Source organism: Purpureocillium lilacinum (assembly GCF_023168085.1).
Source record: "Purpureocillium lilacinum CBS 284.36 DNA, scaffold_1, whole genome shotgun sequence".
Taxonomy (NCBI): Eukaryota; Fungi; Ascomycota; class Sordariomycetes; order Hypocreales; family Ophiocordycipitaceae; genus Purpureocillium; species Purpureocillium lilacinum.
The window spans coordinates 1,933,320-1,952,145 of NW_027072111.1; the positions used below are offsets into that span (position 1 = coordinate 1,933,320).

An 18,826-nucleotide genomic window follows, 5' to 3' on the forward strand; every position below is an offset into this window, starting at 1 on the left:
CTGCGACGTCGTCGTCGTGCTGCCGTGCCGTGCCCTGCTTGTCCGTCTCTTGCGCTGCCTTCCGCATCCGCTACCGTCGGCGATTCTGACTCGCCCAACACCCCGGCCAGGACGCTACTATTCTGGGAGCTCCAGCGGCTGATCAGGCCCAGAAAATCCCCAACTTGGCTTCTGCTACAGCGCGTGTGTGCGCTAAAACGCTATCAGCAACTGGAGCTCCGTCCAGGCAGCGCCAGAAGCTCAGACCCGGACGCACCTTGACGTAGAGGCGCGGGGCAGCTTCTCGCTGCTCCCCTCTCTTCCCTCTCGCATCATGAGCCCGAGAACCATGACGTCCACCGAGGTCTATCTGCTGCCGCTCAACGACGACGGCTCGCCCCAGGTGGCCGGCGAGTACATCTACCTCGCGCCACGGTCCAGCGACCCCGTCACCGTCCGCTTCGCAATTGAGGGCACCTCGTCGATATGTCGTCATGGCAGCCTCTGGGTCAACATCCCCGACAAGGGCGCCGAGTTCCGCCGCGACAAGTTTCGCGAATACAAGTCGGTCCATCCTCGTACGCCGCCAATTCCTCTACCATTGACTGACCGTGTGCCCTCAGATTGGCCCCTGACTTCAACCGCACCATTGAAATCTCCATCCCCATCCACTCGGCCGGCGCATTCGCCTTCTACACGACCTACGCCGAGCTCCCCGCCCTCGAGCCGCACCTCGCCGATGCGCCGACGAAACAGCACGAACCGACCCTGAAGAAGACCCCCTTATACTACATCGATGTCGCGCCGAGGCTGCAGCTCGACGGGTGCCCGTTGCCCTTGCCCGCGCTGTCCGTCTTCTCCATCATTGGCAAGCTCATGGGCAGATACCCGTCCGACTGGGAAAAGCACCTGCGCGGCATCAGCGCCAGGGGCTACAACATGGTGCACTTTACGCCGTTGCAGGTCCGGGGCGAGTCCAACTCACCATTCAGCTTGTACGACCAGCTGGCTTGGGACCCCGAGTGCTTCCCCAACGGCGAGGCCGACGTCAAGAAGCTGGTGGAGAGCATGGAGCAGGATCACTCCCTCCTCAGTCTGACAGACATTGTCCTCAACCACACAGCCAATAACACAAAATGGCTGCAGGAGCATCCCGAAGCGGGATACAACCTGACGACCGCGCCTTGGCTGGAATCGGCCTATGAGCTGGACACCAAGCTGCTGGAATTGAGCACCAAGCTCAAGAGCCTCGGGCTACCCACGAACCCCCAATCCACCGACGACCTCATGCGCATCATGGATGCCGTCAAGAAGGAGGTCATTGCTGAGATACGCCTCTGGGAATATTATGCTCTCGACGTTGAGCGCGACGCCGACTCCGCCGTGGAAGCATGGACGCAAGGCAAGACTTCCGACGTCAAGCAGCACGACGGCTTCCAAGACAGGGTAGATCGCCTGAAGCGACGTGATCTCGCCGCAGAAGTCGATTTTATCAAGGACTTCGGCTTGACCGGTATGGATCGCCTGGGCGCGCGTCACCGACGAAAGACCGATCCCTCCGTCGCGGCCACACTGCTCTCTTTTGGCTTTGGGCGCTACGAGGGAAAGAATCCGGATTCGCCAGACAAGGCAGCCGCACGAAGCAGAATGGTCGAGATCTTGGACGCCTTGAACGTCGACTTTTACAAGGAGTACGACTCTGACGTCACCGAGATCCTCGAGCAACTGTACAATCGCATCAAGTACGTGCGCCTTGACGAACATGGCCCGAAGCTTGGGCCCATCAACGACGCGAATCCCCTCATCGAATCGTACTTTACACGGCTTCCATCTAACGCCACCACCTCAAAGCATGCACCGCAGGACCGGGCTCTGGTCAACAATGGCTGGGTCTGGGGCGGCAATGCGCTGGTTGACAACGCCGGGCCCGACTCCCGGGTGTACTTGAGACGTGAGGTTATAGTTTGGGGTGACTGCGTCAAGCTGCGGTATGGCTCGGGGCCTAAAGACAGCCCGTGGCTCTGGGAGCACATGACAGCATACGCTCGCCTCCTGGCCAAATACTTTGCCGGCTTCAGAATCGACAACTGTCATTCGACCCCGCTGCATGTGGCTGAGCACATCCTCGACGAGGCACGCCGAGTTCGGCCGGACTTGTACGTCGTTGCCGAGCTGTTTACCGGATCTGAAGAGATGGACTATGTCTTTGTCAAGCGGCTAGGTCTGAGCTCACTGATTCGCGAGGCCATGCAGGCTTGGAGCACGGCTGAGCTCAGTCGGCTCGTTCACAGACATGGTGGCCGGCCCATCGGCAGCTTCGAGGTCGACGAGATCACGCGCTCTGACGGGACATCGCCTCCTACGTCGCCTCTCAGAGAGGAGCCAAATGGGGATTTGACCCGCGAGATCATTCGAAGGATAAAGCCGACGCCGGTACATGCGTTGTTTATGGACTGCACTCATGACAATGAGACTCCGGCGCAGAAACGCGACGCACGAGACACGCTGCCCAACGCGGCGCTCGTCTGCATGTGCTCCAGCGCCACTGGCAGCGTTATGGGCTACGACGAGATATATCCTCGGCTGGTCGATCTCGTGAATGAGAAGCGAACTTACACCTCCGAATCATCAAGCACCGGTACAGTCAAGGTTGGCGGCGGCAACAATGGCATCGGCGGAGTGAAGAAGCTCCTGAACCAAATCCACACGCTCATGGGCAAGGACGGGTACGACGAGACACACATCCACCACGAGGAAGAGTACATCACCGTTCATAGAGTACACCCAGAGTCGAGGAAGGGCTACTTCCTCATCGCCCACACGGCCTTCCCCGGCTACGGAAATGGTAATGGCGCGTTCAACGCAGTCCACCTCACCGGCACACGAGCCAGGCATTTAGGCAGCTGGATGCTGGAAGTTGATGCCAGCGAGGAAGCCACGAAGCAGGTTCTGGACGACAAGAAGTTCCTTCGTGGCTTGCCGAGCCGCGTCTCCGACTTGGCCGGGGTCAAGATGGAAGTGCAGGGCGAGGACACCATAATCACCGTCCGCGACAAGTTTCCCCCTGGAAGCATCGCGCTGTTCGAGACCTGGATACCGGCCGCAGAGCACTCGGCCGGCTTAGACACCTACATCACATCTGGTGCCCGGACGGCCTGGAGCGAACTGGACTTGGTCGACCTCAACTTCCTGATGTACCGTTGCGAAGCTGAAGAGCGAGACTCGAGCGGCGGTCAAGACGGTGCATATGATATCCCGAGACACGGCAAGCTCGTGTACGCCGGCCTGCAAGGCTGGTGGAGCATACTGAAGGATATCATTCGCGACAACAACCTCGCACATCCTCTTTGCCAGAATCTGAGGGATGGGACATGGGTCTTGGACTACATCGTGGGACGAGTCGAGCGCATGAGCAAGACACCCGGTAACGAGCAACTTGCAAAGCCTGCGACATGGCTCAAGGAGAGATTTGATGCCCTCCGTACCATTCCCAGTTTCCTCTTGCCTCGCTATTTCGGGCTTGTCCTGCGTACCGCGTATATGGCAAGCTGGCAGAGGGGCATGGAGCTCATGAGCGACAATGTCAAGGACGGCCAGTGGTTCATACAAAGTCTCGCCATGGTCAGCGTCCAGCAGACGGGCTTCGTCAAGTCGGCGTCTCTGTGGCCAAACAAGTCGGTGGCTTCAGTCGCGGCTGGCCTGCCACATTTTGCAGTCGAGTGGGCAAGATGCTGGGGCCGCGACGTTTTTATTTCCATCCGTGGCCTGTACTTGGGCACTGGGCGGTTCGCGGAGGCCAAGGAGCACATCCTTGCCTTTGCCAGCGTGCTGAAGCATGGCATGATTCCTAACCTGCTCAGCAGTGGCGACGCCCCACGATACAACTCCAGGGACTCTGTTTGGTTCTTCCTGCAGACGATCCAGGACTATATCCACTTCGCCCCGGACGGCCCTAGCTTGCTTCATGAGAAGGTCAAGAGAAGGTTCTTGCCGTATGACGACACGTGGTTCCCGACCGACGACCCGCGAGCCTACTCGAAGGAGAGCACCATTGAGGAGGTCATCTTTGAGGCTCTGCAGAGACATGCCTCCGGTATGAAGTATCGCGAGGCCAACGCCGGGCCGCAAATCGATTCGCAGATGAAGGATGAGGGCTTCAACCAAGACATCAAGGTGGACTGGAACACCGGTATTGTTTTTGGTGGCAACCAGGACAACTGCGGTACGTGGATGGACAAGATGGGCGAAAGCGAGCGCGCGGGCTCCAAGGGCGTCCCTGGAACTCCTCGTGACGGCGCAGCCATCGAGATCACCGGTTTGCTGTACAGCACGCTTGCCTGGCTGTCTGACCTCAGCAAGCGAGGCAATTTCGCCAAGTCTGGCGTCAAGAAGCCCGATGGCAGCGACATTTCGTTCGCGGACTGGGCCAAGCTCATCAAGGACAACTTTGAGAGGTGCTACTACGTACCGCTGTCGCCCAAGGACGACTCCAAGTACGACGTCAACTCCAAGATTGTCAACCGCCGCGGCATCTACAAGGACCTGTACAGGTCTGGCAAGGAGTACGAGGACTACCAGCTGCGCGCCAACTTCCCCATCGCCATGACGGTGGCGCCCTCGCTGTTCGACGCGGACCACGCCATGCACGCGCTTTGCCTCGCCGACAAGGTGCTCCGCGGGCCGACGGGCATGGCGACGCTCGACCCGGCCGACCTCAACTACCGGCCCTACTACCGCAACAGCGAGGACAGCGACGACTTCGCCACCAGCAAGGGCCGCAACTACCACCAGGGGCCCGAGTGGCTCTGGCCCACGGGCTTCTTCCTCCGCGCCCTCCTCAAGTTCGACCTGCGCCGCCGCGCCTCGCACGAGGGCCGCGTCGAGGCCTTCCAGCAGGTGACGCGCAGGCTCGAAGGCTGCAAGCGCATGATGGAGGAGAGCGAGTGGGCGGGCCTGGCGGAGCTGACGCAGAAGAATGGGGAGTACTGCCCCGACTCGGTGAGTGTTCTGGTCCCTTTCCTTTGCGTCCCTTCTTCCTTCCTCTTGCCGTCTCTTGTTTTCTTTGCCTTGTTTGGTCCCATCTTGCTTTTCCCTATCGCCCATCAACGCGCGCTCCCCCAGTCTCCCTCGGACGGGCACTCGCACCCCTTGGAAGTGAGCCAGAGCTGACGACTTTTGCGCAGAGCCCGACGCAGGCGTGGTCGGCAGGCTGCCTCATCGACCTGTACATGGACGCGATAGAAGAGCAGCACCGGCACGAGACCAGCAGGTGAGGAGGAGAACGGGCGACTGCGCGGCAAGCTGAAAATGGATACACGAGGACTCGGCACGACTTTTCACCTTCACCTTTATTTCCCCACGACTCTTCCCGTCCACATACTCTTGTGCACGGCTCCAACACATAAAAAGACCGGTGGCGAGACAAAAGCTTGTGGTTTTGTAATTCAGAGGAAATGCGTTTCTTTTTGGCTGCATTGATAGACCGTAATAGAAGTAACAGTCAACGAAAACCCAGCCGACAGCCCCACGACAGAACCAAGGGGCCCCCTAGCCATCGGCATTCCGGCCTGCACATCTCAAGCACCCCGATCCCTAACCCTGCGCCAGATTCGCGGGCGGGAACAGTGCCGAGCATCATGCAACAAAGGAGAGACCCGGCCATCCTTGCGCGCCATCGCCGCTGCGCGATAATTCCACCCATGCCCGTTCCTTTCTAATGAGAGCCCTTCGGAGAGTAATCACCCGTCCCTGCCAACGCCAACCTTAAAAGCAAAGCAAATTCCATTCGACACAGGAAAAATGGAAACGCGGGGTACAACGCCGAAGTCATGTGCAATCGACCACAATGGCCCGCGCGAATAGCGCGAGTTGATGGGGTGCAGATTCGAAGACATCTTTCTGCCAAGGACCTTTGCAGGTCGTCGGCCTGTCTAAGCACAGGGTGCAGGCCCATATATCCAAGGAAGAGGCTAGGTTTCATGTAGCGATGCCTCGGGGAATAAGCCAGAAACAGGGAATTACAAACGCGCGGGGTAACAGATGTGTCGTAAAAATCGTCGTCGCTGCTCGAGATGACAAGAAAGGTGCAAAAAGGCGACTAAGATTGTCAGGTCCGCTGGGAGACAGTCCACTTCTTCTTCTCCTTGGTCTTGCGCGGCTTCTCGGCGGCATAGGCAGCCCTCTCGGTGTCGGGGGCGAAGTTCATGGGCGTCGCAGAGTCGGATCCAGTGACGGCCGGACCCCACGAGGGGCGCGAGGCAGAGCCAGAGTGCTTCTGGCCGAGCGACGTCTGTCGGTCCTTCTTTCGCAGGTAACGGCGGCGCCAGATGCAGGCGCCGATCCAGATGCCGGCAATGCCAACAACAAGAACGACGAGCATGATAACCCACTGCCAGTGGTTGGAGAGCCTGCCCGCCATGTTAGCAACAGTTCCCACAGAGTCGTCTCCAGGACATACCAGTCGCCGCCGCCGCCGCCGCCGCTGTTCTTGGAGGAGCTGCCCGTGCTGGCAGATTGGCCGGAAGTCGTCGTGGTGGCGCCCGTGGTAGTCTTGGCACCGTTGCCTCCGGCATTCTTCACGTTGCAAATGCCTTGGAACCAGCCAGCAATTGACTGCAGGCCACCGTTGACGCCATCGCAAGCATTGTCACAGACGCCAGAGGTTCCCTTGGAGAAAGGTGCTACCTTGGGTTGGGCACAAAAGCAGGATGTGTAGACAGCGCTGTCAGCGGTCTTAATGGCCGGGGGCACACAAGCACCGTTGGCGTCGTAGAGAGGTCCGCAGGCTTTGGCACAGTCGGGTAGCTTGCTCCCGTCGTTGAAGGGGGGGATGGTGGTTATGGGTTGCTGTTGAGCTATAGGTACGCGAAGAACCTGGGTCAGCAGACTGGCTCGATCTGGTCATGATTGCATTGGAGGGCTGGGACTACATACCCATTGTAAGGCGTCAGCCGGCGGCAGACTCGGGTGGTGAGAGGAAGAGTGGTGACGACGGATTCGAGGCCGACGTCGCGATGAGGGGATTTGTTGATTGACGGTGGCGAGCAGGCGGCCAAGCACGCTTATCGACGCGCTGCAGGCGGAGGCTGGGCGGGTGAGCCGACGGAGTCGTGGTACCTCTAATCACAATGGTTTCCCATGCACTGACGATTCAACGGGAGTGTTGTCGAGGTGTCGGAGGCAAGTGACGCAAAGCGGCACAGAAATCGCAGCGAGTTCCTGGTCGGCGATCGCCTGTTGGTGGTGCCGCGGGATCCGTCTCGACTGCTGGCTCGTCTAGCGTTGTTCTGTCGACGCAAACGGTGGTGGACTCGGGAGCAACGATGGTCGGTCGGCACACAAAAAAGGAGCTGGCAGGTGCGTTTGGCTGTCGCGTGCACGGTGATCTGGGTGTCGCTCTCAAAAATGATGGGGTGCCGAGACGCGACGTGTATGTTGCGGAAGAGGAACGAGCGTGGGTGCGACGTGTGGATTGTGTCAGGTTGAGATGGAATGAATGGGATGCGTGGAGAGAAGCGAGAGGCATGAGCGAGGAGGCGGCGCTGGTGGTGGAGGCGAGCGGATGGGCGGGAAACTGGGTCAGCGACGGCTGGGGGGGGAGGAAGAGGATGGAGGCACTGCAGAATCGGGGAGGAGTCGGGGGTACGAGAAGGCTCGTCAGAGGTACATCTGGACTTGTACTGTGCGCAAGGCGCCAAGTTCCCGCTGCAGGTCGGCGGGGCGGGGGATGACGGGACGGAAGGTGCACCGGCAGCATGTGGCCTCGACTTTTCCTCGACTGGCAAGCCTGGCAGGCGTAGGCGGGCGACTGGTCCAAAGCTGGCCGCCCGTGTGCGGGCTTCTGGCGCGGGGGCACCGCCTGCCTTGGCCGCCCAAGCCTGCCCGCTCCTGCCCACTAGCGAGGCCCGGCGCGGGCAATGGGGTCGCTAACAGGTACCTCGAGTTTGGGCCTCCGCAGGTACCTTGGCTCGCGCTACTGTACCAAAACCAGGTTCCCTGCCTCGTCGGCCGATTCCATCCACCCATCACATTATTGCCCAGTCGAGCCAGCGCAACTCGCACGCAAACACGGCACCAAAAGCATGGGTTGGTGGCTGTGGCACCGGCTCTGGCCTTGCCGGGGGGTGGAGGCTTTGGGGGGGTCAAGCCCGTGCAAGGACAAGTGCCTGCTCCTCGCTCCACGGCCAAGGCGTGCCGAGAAGCCATTCATGGCGCCATGTGAGCCCTACTGCCCCATGCTCACTGCTGAAAACAAAGGACAAGCCAGTGGTGGGAATCCGGGCTCGACGGCCAAGACGATGCATCTCGCAAGTGCACCTGGGGTCGAGATTAGGCATTGCGGCCAGCGTCGCGTTGGTCTGCGTGCCGCGTCTGGACTGCCTGCGCCTCCTTGCCTCCGCTGACTGGGAGGCATCGTGCCCGGTACGACGCACTCGGGGCAAAGGCACACAGGCCCCCTGGCCCACGGCACAATAACGAGCAAAAAAGCAATACGCAAGCTGGAGTGAAACTCTCGGGCCAAAGCCACGACGATGCCACGGATGCAATGGAAGAGTCAGCAGCTTGCAGCGGGCATTGACTCGCAACGCGAGCACCAGGACTCGAAGGGCGTCCTCAGCACCTACCACAGGTACCTTGCCATCGGTACCAGTGGCTTGCAGCGTGCTTTCAGTGGCCGCATGTCGGGGCGCGCAGAGGCCATACGCTGCCCGCTCTGCTGACGGCACGGCGCCAGCTGAGGGTTTATCCGACGATGCATGTAATTTCCGAGCTCGTGTACCTGCAGACTCGGCCGCCGCCCCCCAAGCAAGCCCTGCTCCTTTTTCTCACCGTCAGCCTCAACCCCGACGCGGCCCTCTCGATCGATGCCTGCAGCTGTCCAACACGGACTTTGCTGAACGAGAAGGCTCTTCGACCTCCGCAACGTCTCCCCCAGAGGCGATCGCCTGCCAACGACGGGCATCGCTCGCCTGCATTGAGACGCAACGAGCAGGCCCTGTCCTGGTCCTGTGGCTAGATGGGTTGGTGTGGTGGGGACGCCTCATCATGCGCGCCATGTGGCTGCCAGCCAAGGCCGATGACTACGAGGATGCGTGCAACGAGGGCCTTGCCAGCGAACCAGACGGCGATCTGCCACCCAGGGGGGGCTCCATGACGACTCCAACCATGGCCAACGCTCGCCTGTGAGTTCGGTGGCAGCGTCGCTATTCAAACTCTCCTCCGTCGACGAAGCCGGGCTTTCCTGCACGGCTTGCTCAGAGCCTGGTCATCCTATCTGCTCGTATTATTCTCTGTGCTCGGACGCGACCGCGCGGTATGGAATACTTTTCTTCGCGTGTTTCAGACAAGCACCTGACACAAACTCAAGGGATGCTGCTGTCGAAGGGGATCCGCAGAACCCCTTGCGGACCGTCTGCCTGTCTTTGATCCGATCGGATGGGGCTCCCGTGGGTCCGCCGGCGCTGCCACTCCCGGCCGGAGGAGGGAGCCTCAGCCCGCCACCGTCGGTACGCCTCCCGGCCGCACGGACAGGCCCCGCCCGAGTATCACGGCATCACCAAGCTCCCCAGGCCAGGGAGCCGCTCGTACGCGGTACGATTGATGCGTAGCACGACGCTTCCATTGATTGGCAACACTCATGACGATTCCCCGGCTTGGAGGCCATCGGCCACCACCCACAAGGCCGCCCCGCGGGACCAAAATGCCCCTGACCATCAACAATGCCGACCCCTTGTGCCATGGCAAGGCCAATTGAACGACAAAGGAAAATAGACCCCTTCTACCATTCGCTCATCAGAATTTCGGGGCCCACCGTCCTCCACGCGACATCTCTGCTCTCAACGCAGCTACTTAGCAGAGCCCTGGTGTGCAACTGTCGAGTGTTTGCTCTGCTCCTTTTTGGTGCCGTGACTTTTCGTCCCCGCCGATGCGAGATTCGGCGGATGCCATGGTCCTTGCTCTTTGGTCCAGCGGTCCATAACATAGCTGGATCCGCTATTGCCCGACTCCTTTGTCCCTACTAGGGCTGTTAGACGGGCCTCGGGGCATCGCTTCTTCAAGCATCTCACCTTGAGAAGCTCCTCGAGCACCTGTGCCAGACGTTTTCTTGGGCTGGTTAGACATTTTGATCCGATGAGGGTGATGCGTAAGTCTTGCGAGATGAGCGGCTGGTTTCTAATTTCCCGATCTCGCTGACCGTCCCAAGCGAATTAGTCTGGGCTTTATACTTGAGCTCTTCTTTGCCCCGGCTTTCATTATCGTGAGAAACACACCTCTCATGGTACCTGACATCCATTCTTACAGCATGCGCCACTTCAAGGCTTGGCCGTGGCACTTACACAGTCCTGCAGACGCCTCGCGTATGTCAGTCTCCGGATACTTGCATGCCGTGACGGCAGGCTGAGACGAGGTGGCCAGCGAAGTCACAATCTTCAGAGGGCCGCGATGTGCCCGTGAAACCTGCTCTCGTTGGTCCATACTGAGCCACTGTCACGCAACCCGCGATGATTCGGCCGCGCTTTCTGCCGGGGTATGCTCCTGGACTGGACTACACCCGAGAGGCCGTGAGGCTAGGAAGTATGACATAATTTTGAGCGCCCCGAACTGTGAGTTTCTCCACATCAATGAGGCAAGTCTGCCTGATTGTTTTTCTGACTTGGACCCCAGCTCGAGGATTTTGGCCAGCTCAAGCTTGGGACAGTCCTACCGCGACTTGTGACCTCTACTCTGGGCCTGGCCGAGTTGTTTTCGGCTGGACTACGGGAGAGACGCTGTCGCAATGCAATGCTGTCATCTCTGCAATACTGAGCCCACTTCAAGGATGCACTCACTTGGGTTTCCTTCAAGGGCGCACGAGCGCATAGGTCACTGCAGCACGGCCCAGTTGACGGGGCCATCGTGACCTGCCCGGTCTCCCACCCTCGCCGCCCTGGGCGCGGAAAGGTGCAGCGAGGGGCATTATGCGGCCATGATACGCGCTTTTCGAGCACCCCTGGCTCTGTCTCGCCATTCCATCTCGCCTGTCGCGGACGTTCCGCTCACTTCACCAGAAGTCGTGGAACTCGGGACATGCCATTGTCACTTTTCACATCTTGCAACCTCTCCGAGCTCCTTAGTGCGGCAAAGTAGGACCCGAGCCCGGCCACCGCATATCCATGCTTTCAGCCGCCAATTGCCGCCGACCCTGGTGGCCTGATCCTTGTGCCGTTGTTGGTAAATGTTGAGTCCCCTCGCCGCAACTTGCAGCAGCCATATATTCGTGAACCCGAAGCTTGACTGAGCGGTATGCTTTCGCCCAAACTGGCAACGGGTACGGGGGCCATGCCGTCCAATGTCATCACATGACACAATGCGCCGGACTCGGGTAAATACATCATCGCGGGTCGGTCAACATTGTGCATGAGCGGTAAGATGACAAGACCTCTGTCTCCCGTTGTTATCGTGCCCAGCTTGTGTATCATCTGGTCTCGTTACGGCTGTTTCGGACCACTGTGTGACGTGATGGATAAGCACTGACGGCATCCAGAACGCGAGCCTGCAATACTGATGCGCTCGCGCGTCATGCCGCCTTCGTTCTTCTCAGGAGGAAACGGGCCATTGCATACTCGGTTGGAAACCCCCACGACGTGCGAGTTGGCCACTTGGCTGTGTCCTTGGAGATGCCGCCAAGCTGAAGCGACCGCTCCGTACACCGACAGGTAGACGTCGGAGCCATACGCCGGGAAGTTTCGTCAACGTAACCATTGCGTCTTGCCCTTGACGCCCGACATGCTCCATCTCTCAGGGCACCGGCAAGGCAGCTGCGGATTTCTACCTGCTGTGTATCCGTGTCAGAGTACACCGCCTGGCCATGCAGCCACGGTGCCTCCGTTGACCACGGTCAACAGCACACCGTCATCCCGACAAAGCTTAATCGTCAGGGAAGCGTGCACATCAATGGTACCCAACACTTCTGACGTCTAATTTGAGCGGATCGGGTAACCACTAGCGGCTGACCTCGTGGCACTTGAGCGCTCGGCCGGCACAACGGGTTGGCGAGAGGGTCGAGGGTGATCTCTTTCCCCAATATCCATGTTCTCGACGTTCTGGATCGACTCGCGACAGTTGCTCCATTTAGAACTGTCTTGAGATACCGGTGATCGCCGGCTTCGCTCGAGCCCACACGGTCTACTTGACAGTCCCTGCGATACGGCGTCGGGCCACGATACTTTGATGGGCGATATGTAGCAGGAACGCCACGGGCTTACCGATCGTGGTGTCACGGACGACATTGAAGACGTGGACCATCAACATTGCATCCCTAGATGAGGTCAAGAGACAGATGCGTACCTCTGCCAGCCCGCGGCCTGGCTTGTTCCTTTGGGGGTCGGGGGAACTCGCCAGAGACTGCAATAAATCGGCAGCAAATGCCGTATGTGGCAGAACTATCAGTCCCTCGACCGAAAGTTTGTGCTCCAACAACAGTGATACGAGCTTACAACTCGCAATCCAGGGGTTCATGGAGCAGTTGTTTGCGGGCTTAGTGGCCGGCGGCATTGGTGTGGGCATGGAACGTCCCAACGATGTCTCGCTAGTCTCCGGCTCGTGTCTCCATCTGATGGCAACAAAGGCAGCCGCCGTGCAATGTTGCTCCGTCCGCAGCGCGGGATCAAGCGCACGTACGGCCGAATCCTCGGAAGGATGGCCTTGGTGTCGAAGTATGTTCTGAAAGGCAATCGCACCCGAGCCCGAGATTGAGCATCTATCCAGTCATCTTCAATTTGACAACACCATCCTTAAATCACTTGGTCCAGCCCACTATGGGTGAGCCGTTCGACACGTCAGTTCAGACGGTTCACGATGGTGTGTATGACAGGGGCAAGAGGGAAATGGCCAACGACGCGCGAACACGATTACCTCGGAGGTCGCCTGCGAGGCCTCTATGGCATGCAGCGAGCGCATCTTGCATGTCTATCGGTAGATCCAGTCCATGCTGGAAACAACCGTTGTGACGAGAAGCCAGGGTTGGTGATGGCCTTGCATAGCAACATGGTTGCCTCGTCCAGAAGCCAGTCAAAAGGCCCAAGCCCCACGAAATGGGAGCACCAACTGTCCATACCGGCTGGCTGGAAGCTACAAGACGGCGGCCTGCACGACTTGATGGAACGCAAGATATGCACGTGGTGAAGGCTGCTCGGATGGGTGCAGTAGACGGCACGGCTCGGATAGTGCGGTTAATCTTGAGCGTGCGGAATACCGGAAGACCATGCTGTGCAGCGCGATGTAGGCTGTGGCTGCCACTGCTGCTGGTCGCTGTCGCGTGGCACCGATAGGACTGTTCGGCGTATTTGCTTGGCTCGATAAGACAGCATGCCCATTGTTTTGCCAGAGAAACTGATGACGGGTTCGTGGCCTCTCTCTCCATGGTACACTCGATGTCCACTTTCCCTCGGGAGAAGGTAGTGACTTGCGCGTTCAACGGGCAAGCCTCATTGACGCGACGTATCTGGACCACAGCACTTGTTGATGAAGTCGGTCGATGGTACAAAATCTGGGTGAGATGAGGAAGGAGCTTGGACTCGCACGACTCCCAAGGCGCTAGCAAAACCACAGGAAACGTCCTCGGCTTGCCCGAGATGGAGATTGTACGAGTACTCACGGGATTGCCGGAGCAGTGGCTCACATGACGAACCCAGCAAGCGGCTTTTGCATGTCCTCCCCCATTTTTGGTTGTTCGGTGTTGCCATGTCTCAGCCAGGATAGCCAGCCCGGGTCGACAACGGCCTTCCGCAAACCTGCCAGGGCCAGCTACTTAGTTGGTCTTTACTGTCACACGCATGAGAGGCAGGCAAGCTGGCGGTGTGAACGTGTGCACGAAAAGGAAATAGCTGTGTTTCTTCCTTGGGAGTGTTGGTGAGGCGGAGATGTAGGGTAGGACTGGCCGATTTGTGCAAGCCGTGGTTGGTCAGGCGGGCTGCACGAGCCGCGTGCATTGACGGTGCACAAACTTATGCAAAAACGACGTCACCGGACGCGCGCACACTGCCGATAGTCAGGCAACCGCGCCCGAGCTCTCTCCCAGAGGCGAGACTGGACGAACCTCCACCTCACCTCGCACGGCATCATCTCTGCAACCCTTTCTTGGACGACACGCAGCAGCTTTAGGCGGGGATAGCACGCACCGGTGCAACACCCGACACCCGACGTCCATCCGGCGCTTGGGCCTCGCGACCACATACGACTCGCCAGCTTCGCGCCGTCCCCCATCCCCTGCCCGTCGCTGCCGCTCGGCAGACGAGGCATGCGGCGCCATGGAGCCGACCGCGACCGCCGTCCCCGACCAGTGCAACCGGGAGGACTACATCACGCCGGCTAGGAAGAACGAAAAGGACCTCGAGGTCCAACTGGTGCTGTCGCTGGTGCTCGGCGTCTCGGCCTTTGTCACCTTTTGCGTGCGTCCAGATCCCGGCGATGCGCTGCGACGCTGTTGCGGCATGAGCTGACAATATCGGGAATGCAGGTACTCCGCACGCGATGGCCGTCACTATACGCTGCTCGAAAGCGACGCCTCGACCCCAAGATTGGCTTGCCCGAGCTGCCAAACACCTTCTTTGGATGGATACCGAAGCTCTACAAGGTGACGGAGGAGCAGATCCTGGCGTCGGCTGGTCTCGATGCGTTTGTGGTACGCCAACACATCTGTTCAATGTGCTGGATCGCTTGTCAAGTGCTGACGCTTTCCGACAGTTCCTGACATTCTTCAAAATGGCCGTCCGGCTATTCATGACCATGGCCTTCTTTGCCGTTGTGGTGCTCCTTCCCGTCAACAAATGGTACAGAGGGTTTGGGCCTAGCTTTATGAGACCCGGCAACGGCAGCGACAGCCATGACGTCCTCCTCGGCCGTTCATCCCCGCGCGGCATAGATGCTGATCTCCTCAGTGTTGGGCACAAGGACAAGAGCGGCGAGAGGTCTTATCTTTGGGCATACGTTGTCTTTACATATTTCTTCGTCGGCCTCACCATTTACTGCATCAACCTCGAGACATTTCGCATCATCAAACTTAGACAAGACTACCTCGGATCGCAATCGACAGTCACCGACCGTACCTTTCGACTCACTGGCATACCCCTGAAGCTCCGCTCGGAAGAGAAGCTTAAGAAGCTCATTGAGAAGCTCGAGATCGGCCTTGTCGACACTGTCACCCTCTGTCGCAACTGGAGCGAACTGGATGAACTGATGCAAGAACGAGACCGAGTGTTGCGGAATCTGGAGACTGTCTGGGCAAGACATTTGAGGCACCAACAGGCCCTCTCCAAGAGCCACAGCGATGCGACCCAAACTTCCAACGACGACGGCGACGCCGCCAACACACGCGGGTACGGCGGCGACGAAGAGTCTGGCGAGAACGAGCGCCTTCTCGAGAGCGACCCGAACCAGCCACACATCACCGAAGGCGACCGGCCGCAGGTCATCATTCGATACGGGCCGCTGAACTTGCGAAGGCGCAGGGTCGACGCCATCGACTACTACGAGGAGAAGCTCCGAAGACTCGACGAGAAGGTGGCGGTGGCTCGAAAGAAAGAGTACGAGGCTACCGACATGGCGCTCGTGACCATGGACTCGGTCGCGTCTTGCCAGATGGTTATCCAGGCCAGGATAGATCCTCGGCCTGGCCGGCTGCTGACCAAACCCACGCCGTCTCCGTCCGACCTAGTCTGGAAGAACACTTATGCTCTTCGAGGCGTCCGCAGACTGAAATCGTGGGCGGTCACCCTCTTCATCACATTTCTGACGCTGCTTTGGATCTTCCCCACGGCATTCCTCGCGTCATGGCTCAGCATATGCACCGTCAACAAATACTTCCCCGGACTTGTGGCATGGCTGGTGGAGCACCCGATCTTCTACTCCCTCTTCCAGAATGGCGGCCCAACCCTGGTGGTGTCGTTGCTCAACGTCGCCGTGCCGTACTTGTACGACTGGCTGTCCAACCACCAGGGCATGATTTCCCAGGGCGACGTGGAGCTGTCTGTCATTTCCAAGAACTTTTTCTTCACCTTCTTCAACACCTTCTTCGTCTTTGCTATTTCGAAATCCGGATTCGACTTCTTGAACGTGCTGCGGGACTTTCTCAAGGACACGAGCAAGATCCCGGCGGCCATCGCAGCTGATGTGGAGGACTTGTCCATCTTCTACATCTGCTTCATCATGCTCCAAGGCATCGGCCTGATGCCGTTTCGCATCCTCGAGATTGGCAGCGTTTTCCTGTCCCCGTTCTACCGCATGACGTCGTCGACACCGCGCGACTTTGCCGAGCTACAGAAGCCCCCTACCTTTCAGTACGGCTTCTACCTGCCCGTGGCGTTGCTCGTGTTCAATCTCTGCCTCATATACAGCGTGCTGCGGTGGGGCTTCGCGATACTCATATTCGGGATGATTTATTTTGCCCTCGGTTACTTTACCTTCAAGTACATGTTGCTTTACGCCATGGATCAGCCGCAGCACGCGACCGGTGGTGCGTGGCGCATAATCTGCTACCGCATCGTCATCGGCCTGGTCGTGTTTGAGGTGGTCATGGTTGGTCAAATCGCATCGCTGGCAGCGTTTGTGGCATCGGTGGCCGTGTTCCCGCTGATACCCTTCACCATATGGTACAGCTATTACTTCAAGCAGCGCTTCGAGCCGCTGACCAAATATATTGCGCTGCGGGCCATCAAGTCCAGCAATGGCGGCGTGGACAACGAAGAGGCGGTGGACGATGATTTTGACGAAGCTGAGGGCGAGTCGCGGCAGGAGACGCAGGCGATCCTCCGCAGGGGCAGCACGCTCGACGAATTCAAGGAGAAGGGCTTGATGTTTGTGAACCCAAGCCTTGTCGTGCCGTAAGTCGTCTTGTATACCCCCTTTGGAATCGCGTGAGTGGCTGACACAGCGGACTAGGCTCCAGCAACCGTGGATCTACCGGGACCCGCCGCCGCCGATACGAACGGAAGGAACGGAGACGGATGGGGCTTCGAGCCAGGAGGGGCCGGTGCTGATTCTGCCGAATGCGGACAGCTCCCTGGGAATTGGGGAGGATAATGTGTGGATGGACAGCGGGAGGAGGGCGGACTGAAGAGGGCATGCGTACAAGTACATGAGCGATACCAATAGGATTGAATGATAATTTGCACTTGAACACACATGCCGGAGGCGTATATGCGAGCCTGACGTTATCATATTCCAGGGCGTACACTTGCAGGCATCTGCGAAGTTGTCTCGTGCTGAAAACGCCTGTCACTTGCCACGCAGGGTCAAGGCCAGCACGCCATGCCTTCAACAGGCGTGACACGTTTTGCAGGAAAAGAAGGGGGGCCGAGAACCTTGCGGACCCGGAGCCGCATTCGTCATTATGCCTGAGCAGCTCCGCGTCTTGGCCGGGGAGCAGTCCCCGAGCTGCTGGGCTGCCTGCTGCCCCTGGACACGTGGCCCGGTAGCCAGGCACATGGACCCATCCCCTTTCCCGGACGGAGAGGGAGAGGGCGAAAGAGGGGCGGGCGGGAACTCCACGCGGCCGGCGTGTCAAGTGTGCGGTGGGGCCGGAATTTGGGAGCTTCTAACGCCGGGGGAGGTGTGTGGCAGGTCCTGCGTAGTAGCTCCCGCGCGGGCGTTGTGGAATATTCTCTAGTCTCCTTTTTGTGTACTGCATGTGCTGTAGAGCGCAGTACGCGGGAAGGAACGCGTGGCGCGAAGGCCTTGTCAGCCAGGGGAGGGTGACAGAGCTGGATGACATGGCCAGGATTGATGAGGCTCCCTTTTGTGAGGGCGCGGCGGGTGTCCGCCGGTGGAGGTGCGGCGCCACGCCGGGGCCCCACTTTCGGAGGTCCGACCGGGTGGAGACGGGTGGAGCTCCGGGGATAAGTGGGGGGGGGGGGGGGAGGGGGGCGGCCAGCCCTGCCAGCAGAGTTCTGCAGCCCGTACAGATGCTTCGCACTGAGAAGAGAGCTGTGAGTGTTGGCGTCCGCGGGTTTTTGCTTGCTCGAGAGGGGGGCGAGGCATCCCGGGGTCCGCTTTTGCGGCTGGCACTTGGCGGCGTCACGGGCGCTAGCGATGCAATTCCTTCGTCACTTGCGCTCTGGCGTGGCTCCGAGAACGGGTGCCGTGGGTGAAGGTGAGCAGGGGCTGGGCTGAGGGAGGGCCTGCGTGATGCGGCGCTTCAGCTGTGCGTTGGTCGGATGGGTCGGGAATGAGTGCTCTGCGGAGGCAGAGCTTGTTTCGTGAGAGGGTTCGATGAGCATCGCGGGCGAGCTGTGCGTCGACGTCACGGTTCTTGATTATCTCGCACGTGGGAGAGGAGTACGTAGTGCGTAGGGCAGCGCGGAGCAGAGCCTCGATGGGGCCGGCGGAGGTTGCAGGGCGAGTGCGTACTGCGTACAGTATTCCCGCGAGACTACATAATACACATTCCGCACCGGCCAGGGTGGGGAACAGCTTGTGGGGATCACTGCTACCTTATCCCATGAATGCCTGACGAGGACGTTGGAAGGACACGGGCAGGGGAAAACCTTGGAGCAACTGCCGTTTGTGATATGGGATGCAGGTGAACGAACGAACGGTGGACCTCGGGAGGTCACAGTGACGTGACAGTGCAGCGCAGCCCTGTATCTCGTTCCCCAAACGGCAGCACTGCGAGTCCAATGGGATTGAGGCGCTGAGGACAATCGCAACCACAACCACAACCACAACCACGACCCTTCGCGTGGGCGCCCATTAGCAGTTCATGACGCGGGGCGAGTCGAGCTCCTCTGGGGATCTGAGTCGTCCAGGGGACTTGACACACACACACCCGTTTCAACCCGCGTCCGCCGCCGTAGAGGTGGGGACCAGCGCC

At 59.3% G+C, this 18,826-nt stretch overlaps 3 protein-coding genes across 3 annotated transcripts; 2 read left to right on the top strand and 1 right to left on the bottom strand.

Annotated features, from left to right (window-relative positions):
- Nucleotides 1-313: 313 nt before the first annotated feature.
- PLICBS_000304 (uncharacterized protein) lies at nt 314-5,252 on the top strand (the record flags this gene model as incomplete). The annotated part of the gene is made up of 3 exons (XM_018318709.2): nt 314-543; nt 603-4,977; nt 5,163-5,252. 3 exons carry the CDS (start codon nt 314-316, stop codon nt 5,250-5,252), a joined length of 4,695 nt encoding a protein of 1,564 aa, XP_018184234.2.
- An 833-nt stretch (nt 5,253-6,085) lies between these two features.
- PLICBS_000305 (uncharacterized protein) lies at nt 6,086-6,916 on the bottom strand (the record flags this gene model as incomplete). The annotated part of the gene is made up of 3 exons (XM_018318708.2): nt 6,086-6,386; nt 6,437-6,833; nt 6,913-6,916. The coding sequence occupies 3 exons, from the start codon at nt 6,914-6,916 to the stop codon at nt 6,086-6,088; spliced, it is 702 nt and encodes a 233-aa protein (XP_018184233.2).
- Nucleotides 6,917-14,267: 7,351 nt separating this feature from the next.
- Nucleotides 14,268-17,071, top strand: PLICBS_000306 (uncharacterized protein; the record flags this gene model as incomplete). The annotated part of the gene is made up of 4 exons (XM_018318707.2): nt 14,268-14,408; nt 14,477-14,641; nt 14,704-16,838; nt 16,897-17,071. 4 exons carry the CDS (start codon nt 14,268-14,270, stop codon nt 17,069-17,071), a joined length of 2,616 nt encoding a protein of 871 aa, XP_018184232.1.
- Between the last annotated feature and the right edge of the window lie 1,755 nt (nt 17,072-18,826).